The 6869-nt window shown below is 35.8% G+C and overlaps 1 protein-coding gene across 1 annotated transcript; it reads left to right on the top strand.

Moving 5' to 3' along the window:
- The first annotated feature begins 579 nt into the window (after positions 1–579).
- Positions 580–2516, top strand: LOC147478125 (zinc finger BED domain-containing protein RICESLEEPER 1-like). Its single transcript, XM_086584144.1, has 5 exons — positions 580–929; positions 1247–1709; positions 1807–1855; positions 1947–2006; positions 2117–2516. Exons 1-4 carry the CDS (start codon positions 906–908, stop codon positions 1972–1974), a joined length of 564 nt encoding a protein of 187 aa, XP_086440270.1. The 5' UTR covers positions 580–905; the 3' UTR covers positions 1975–2006; positions 2117–2516.
- Positions 2517–6869: the final 4353 nt, after the last annotated feature.

The following is a 6869-nucleotide window of genomic DNA, read 5'->3' as shown; positions in this document are numbered from 1 at the left end:
TCGAATTTTACGGTTGAGACTTTTAAATTTGACCAAGAAAGAAGTAGATTTGGATCTTGCATGCGCTTCTTGATCATTCATGAATTGCCATTTGTTTTGTTGATTATGATGGCTTTTCGGTTATTTGTGAGTAATCTCCAACCTTTATTTAGAGTAAATTGTGCTAAGACCATTGCATCTTATTGTATGGAGGTGTATAAAGGAGAAAAACTCAAGATGTCACGATAAAACTAGAAAATGTTGGCGATAGAATCAGTATTACTTCAGATTTGTGGACCTCTTGTCAAAATCTAGGGTATATGTCCTTGACGCTCATTATATTGATAAAGACCGGAAGTTGCATAAGATGATACTAAACTTTGTGAAGGTAGATGTGCCTCACACGGCGCAGATCGTCTTTTCGGAAGCTATTATGGCATGTTTAATAGAATGGAACATTGATGGAAAACTATTTGCAATGGCATTAGACAATTGTACAACGAATGATCGAATGTCGAAAACCATTTGTTTGAATTGATGATGATAGATTTGCTTTTAGGCAATGGGAAGTTGTTTCATATTAGTTGTCTTTGCTCACATTCTCAATTTGATTGTTCAAGATGGGTTGAATGCCCTTGGTGATGTGCTCATGAAGGTTAGAGACAGTGTGAAATTTGTTACGAAATCCCAAAAGAAACAAAAGCTTTTCGATGAGGTTGTTAAACAAGTTCAGATAATTTGTGGGAAAGGCTTAATTCTTGATTGTCCCACTAGATGGAACTCGACCTATGACATGATTGAAGTTGCTTTGATGTACAAGAATGCATTTACACGCTTGCACGATCGTGACCGGGATTATAAGCTTGCTCCAACAAAGGCAGAATGGGATATGGCATATGATGTGGCTGCTTGTTTGAAGAAATTTAATGACTCGACTAAGGCTTTTTCAGGTATGCATGTGTTTAATTATTGCATCTTTGTTTTAGGATGTTCTCATATGCTTTACTTGTATTGATATAATTAAACTTATATTGTTATTTAGGTTCTCTATATCCAACAACAAACATTTTTTTCCTTCATGTGTGTGAAATTCACATTGCACTAATGGAGTGGGTTTATAGTCCAAAAGAGTATATCCGCACAATGGCAAATGTTATGCAACTTAAGTTTGACAAATATTGGAGCACTTGTCACTATGCTTTAGCTGTTGCTGCCATTTTGGATCCACAATTCAAATTAAAACTAGTGGCATATTTTTTTTCCAAAGGTTTATGGAGATGGTTCGGCTGACAAAGTTAAGAAGGTTGAAGAAGCTTTCGAAAGTTTGTATAATGAGTATGCATCACAAGTGCCATTAGATTCTTCTCAAAATATGGCTACGAATGTGGGATCTAATATCATAAACATGGGCAGTGGATTTGACCAATTTGTTCAGGAAACTTCGACCCCCCAAGGCACGAAGAGAGATATAGACTTGTACTTGGAGGAGCCTATTTTGCCTCGTTCCCCGACATTTGACATATTATCTTGGTGGAAAGTGAATGAAGCAAAGTATCCAATCTTGTCAGCTATGGCTCATGATGTTCTTGGGATTCCGGTATCAACAGTTCCATCTGAATCGGCATTTAGCACTGGAGGCAGAGTTATTACTAAGTATAGGAGTTCTTTGTACCCTGAAACGGTGCAAATGTTGATTTGTACACAAAGTTGGCTCAAAGAAGGAAGGAAAGGTAAACAAACCACCCCCTGGTCCTCCCAAATTATAATAATGGTGCCAGTTATAAATTTTTTATTGCTTCTAACATATTTATTATCTCTGGTTGATAGATCAAGACACACTACTTTGTGGATTTGGTTCTGAATCTTCTTGTGTTGGGTATGTTGACACACTCATTATGTTTTTTCATTTGAACTTTAAAATCCAGTATGGTCATTCATTTTTTTATTTTGTTTTTTGTTTTGCATAGGGAATTGACCAAGTGCCCACTTGAGTAACTTCTTTAGATGATGCTGGAAACAATTTTGGGGTATGTACATTTGTTTTTGTCATTTCCCAATCTTTACATAAACATAAGGTATGTTCACATAAAGTTGGAACTCTGTACAGTTAGCTAATTTGGTTTTTTTCTATTTGCAGGTGTATATGCCATGTGGATATTTTGTGAAGATATTTTGTGAAGAGGATTCTCACTTGTCATTTTTTAAATTGTGAAGAGATTTTGCTTGTTAGCTGGACTCTGAGTCTCTTCTGCAGTATATATGATGTCCCTTCTTATGAGTTATTGAGTTATGACAGACAATTTTTTCATGGATTGATGGAAGTATGGAACCCGGCCATCTCAGCAGTTCAAAACTTCAAAAGTTCAAAGTCAAGATAGCTAGTTAGCTACGAGTTGCCTGTTGGACTATTACTTTTTTCTTTTTTCCTACATAGATATTGTTGTAGTGTTGTACATTTTTCCAAATTCAAGTTTGAAATGTGTGGTTGTGTTTTGGGTTGCTGTAAGCCTGCAACCATAACATTAACAGGTGGAGGATATGGCACACTTCTTCCTTAGATATTATTTGATTAAAAGTTATTATTTATTATACCAGTTGAGAAAATAGGTTTAATCGGGTTTCGAATTCGGGTTCGGGTTTAATAATCGGATTCAAATTCGGATTCGGTATGATTATCCAAACCTTAATCGGGTTCAGGTTCGAATTCGGATAGAGTGAAATTATTCAGATTCGGATTCGGATATACCCCTATCCGACCCGAACCCGACCCGTTCCCTGCCCTAGTTATCAACCACTCTGCCAGAACGGAGAGTAGTGATGACATTTAACTCACCTACGTTTGCATTTTCCTTATTAGTATTACCGTTTACCTCAAAGGCTGTGTTTGTTGTTTTAGGATTAGGTATCGCTTGACCTGGAAACATACCTTTGGGTTGTACTTTCTCTTGGGCTAACTGCTGTAAGGAAAGTTGGATGACTTGTAAAATCTATTGTTGGGTTTGCATAAAGGCGTCAAAATGATCCGGTTGTGGATGTGTAGTTGTTACAGGTGGTGTGACAGGAACTCTTTCACGTTGATTATTAACAAGTGGGTTGTGATAGTTATGATTAACCAGAACGATACCTCTATTTGCAATATAATTATTATTGTTATAATTATTATAATTACCTTGTCCTTGTCCTTGTCTCTGTGGAGCTTGATTGTAATTGTTTGCTGGCCTAACGTTTTGATTATTATACGTTGGAGGTGTAACTTGTTGATTATTTCACCAACCGTAGTTGGGGTTTTGTCGCCAAGGTGTGTTAGGTTCACTATTAATGAAACAAACATTGTCCGGTTGTGCGGATTGTTGTTCAAAGACTAGAGGACAATATGAGTCGGGATGCGCAGGACTCAAATAGAAATTACATGGAATAGAGTTGATATTCATGACAGGGGTAGTCTTTTGTTGAACATAAGTAGCTTCTACATTTTTAGTGAGGGATTCAATTAGAGTTTTAAGCTCAGGATCGGATTTAACCTCAAACATATTGGTAGCCTTAACTGTTGAAGAAGAACTAGCGGAGCGAGAGATATCGTCACTACCCCCCCAGTTATTATTACGCTTTGTTTGATCTTCTAAAAACTTATAAGCCTTTGAGGCTCCTTTATTGAGGAAGCTACCCCCATTCATTATATCAAGGACCTCTTTATGGTGGTGTAAAAGTCCTTTGAAAAAGGCACGAACTAACGTGTCTTCCGCGAGGTTGTGGTGTGGACACTCTATAAGTAGATCAGTAAAACGATTCCAGGCATCCGAAAATGATTCATGAGGATTCTGGCGGAAAAAATGAATCTTAGAAAGCATTTCATTTGTCTTCAGTGGTGGGTAAAAATGTTCCATAAACAATTGAACAAGTTTGGCCCATGAGTCCACAGTATTAGGCGCTTGGGCAGTTAACCAAGACGCCGCCTTGTTGGCTAGGGTGAAAGGAAACACCCTTAGTTTAACTTGTTACGCACCAACCGTAGGATGATGGAATGTTGTAAGGACTTGTTCAATCCTACGCATATGCTGATAAGGTTTTTCATGGTCTAACCCATGAAAAACTGGTAACAAATTAAATATATTTAGGGGGATTCGGAAATCCCCTACTAGGTCTGCAAGAACGATGCAAGATTTTGAGGATATCTATCGTTCAAGGCTTTGTAAAAGTCAGAGAGAGGAGACTCTCTTTCTTCAGCCATTATTTCAGGTGTAGTGTGTGGTATACTAGATAGGTGTGTGTGTTGACATTCACGATAGATTACGTTAATCATTTTTTCTCTACCTGATCTTAATCTCATGCAAGGTGATAACCCGTAAAAACTAGACTAGATTACTCTAACCTCGTTCTTACGGTATCAATTATTTTATTTCCTACTCCATATATATATATATATATATATATATATATATATATATATATATTCATGGAATATATAGAGTACGGAATCGTTCCACTCTCAATCTATCAAGACTAAATAGAATTCAAATAATCAAACACAAAGAACAATGGTGAGAGTAATGAGATGTGAAATTTCTATTCTAAATAACAACTATTCTAACAAGTAATCATCCTCACATGACTTCCTTAACCTCCTCTAATGGAGGTTTTAGCCTAATATCATTATACTATCATTCCCAACACAAGAACAATAATAACAAGTCATAATTTAATAACTAATTTAAACTTTATAAATCTAATTTTAATAATAGTCTAAGAATCAAAATGAAGACAACCTAATTTATAAATTTAAAACAACTAAAACTAAATAAGAATTTAATCAATAACTAAATTGAAATGAAAACTAATACTTTATTATAAAACTAATTGTGATTCTAAATAATAATCTACTTTGTTCTAACACTAATTAATTGAAGGTAAAAACTAGATCTAAAACAAGCTATTGACACTAATTAATGGAGTCTAACCTAATTTTCTAATCTAGATCTAACTCCCTTAAGAGCTAAGTCTTCTCCATACAAATGGAGGAGACTAGATCCACTTTTTCGTGCATGGGCTGAGGAGCCATGTTTTGGGCTGGAAAATCGAGCCCAAAACCCAATTTCTTCAGTCTACAGAGGCTTTTTCAGCTGGATTTGACTTCCATGGAGTTTTTGCCCACTTCTACTCTTCAGATTGGATCAAAGCTTGAACCATTGGAAAGCTCTTTCCGAGACGGTCGTTGTGACATAAGGTAGGCCCAATTCCGAGGTCTGAGTCCAAAGATACGGCCTTCGAAAGTTCTACTGACTTTTGTACGCTGTTTCTACCCGCGTTGACTTTGACTTTTCAGCTTTGACCGGGCTTTAAAAAGGTTTTTTCTCTTTGAATCTTGGCCTTTAATCATAGAACTTATTAGCAACCAACCCTTGCTCCTTTATCTCCATAAAAGGCATTTACTACATATTAGACTTCGAATCGTGAAATACATAAGAACACGATAGCAGTACTAACTCTTACTTATTAATCACATAATTGGTCAAAAGCGATATTGTTAAGGGGTTAAAACTACAGTTTTGGGCTCTTATCAAACCACCCCCAAACAACATTTTGCTTGTCCTCAAACAAATATGAGAAATTAGAATAAGTGACCAAAAATGGAGTTCTAACTAATCTCGTTTCGCCGAGTGCGATTGCATTAACCATATGCAACAAGGCCTTAAACCACTAGGAATTCCCTAGTAGACGAGTTATAGCATCATGAGAGTTTTCCAGTGAAAGTACTCACAAACTTCATCTATACTACAACGACTAAGAAATAAAACTATTGTTTCCTTATTTATGTCTCAATGATCTATACATCTCACTAGTATTTAAACAAGAATGATCATTCTAAAACTTAGACTAATACATGCATAACAATCAAATCATCTTAAGAAAACCAACTATACAATAAACTATGATATGAAATGCAATGGCAGGTCCGTTTCTGAAACTTTTGGGTAGCGTACCTAAGTAGGTTCTCACAAGGAATGTGTCAAAACACATAACACTCTGATTTTTCCACTCAAGTTTGCTAACTCCAGTGTGCAGTACGTAGGCACACATTTCCTCACAATCTCAAAGACAATCCAAGGAAGCCGAGGTCGATTAAACACATCTACCATTTACTATCACACCAACCTATTCTTAATTGAGCTAGGTGTTGGTTAAAGAAGGAAGGAAATGGATATTCAAAAAGACAAGTTTGAGAAAGTAGGGTCTTCATATTATGTAACTAGAGAAAACCTTGTTCTTTTGCTTCTACACTTTGTTTCCATCCTTAGCCTTTTTATTTTGGCTTTTTGACTCCTTTTATTATATTTTTGGAGTTTTTATTTTATTTTATTTTTCTTTTCTTTGGATGGAAACTTTTTTTTTTCTTTTCTGAAGCAACTAACTAATTTTTGTTTACATTTCTCTTTTCTTCACTCATCCCATTTCTCAGACTTATCTAGATAGGTAGGATGATTTTATTTTTTCTTTTGTTTTATTGGGTAAAGGATTTGTGGTTTGTGAAAAGGCTAGTGAAAAATTCAGTGGGGGACTAGCAGATAATAAATTTCATATAGGAGTGAATTTCTGGCTATATCAATCCAAAGAGGGCCTAAATTCTCGCTTATGATATGGTGTGGTGATCAAGCAAGTGGATGTGTGATTTCTCTACTCGGAATTTACTTCTCCCTTGTGTCAGCACTCAGATATTTCACTCTTATGAGTTTTTTAGGCTAGATGCTCACAGGATATGTATTAAGTACTCTAACTTAGGTCTCAGAAAAATACTGCTAAGTACAATCAAAGATGCTCATGCAAGATGTTCGTGAAAAGATGCAATGACTATTACCTATGTATTAATCTATGTTTCAAAAATTAAATCCTAATTC

This window comes from Coptis chinensis, chromosome 9, assembly GCF_015680905.1.
Source record: "Coptis chinensis isolate HL-2020 chromosome 9, ASM1568090v1, whole genome shotgun sequence".
Lineage (NCBI taxonomy): Eukaryota > Viridiplantae > Streptophyta > Magnoliopsida > Ranunculales > Ranunculaceae > Coptis > Coptis chinensis.
This window is presented reverse-complemented; position numbering and strand designations above follow the sequence as displayed.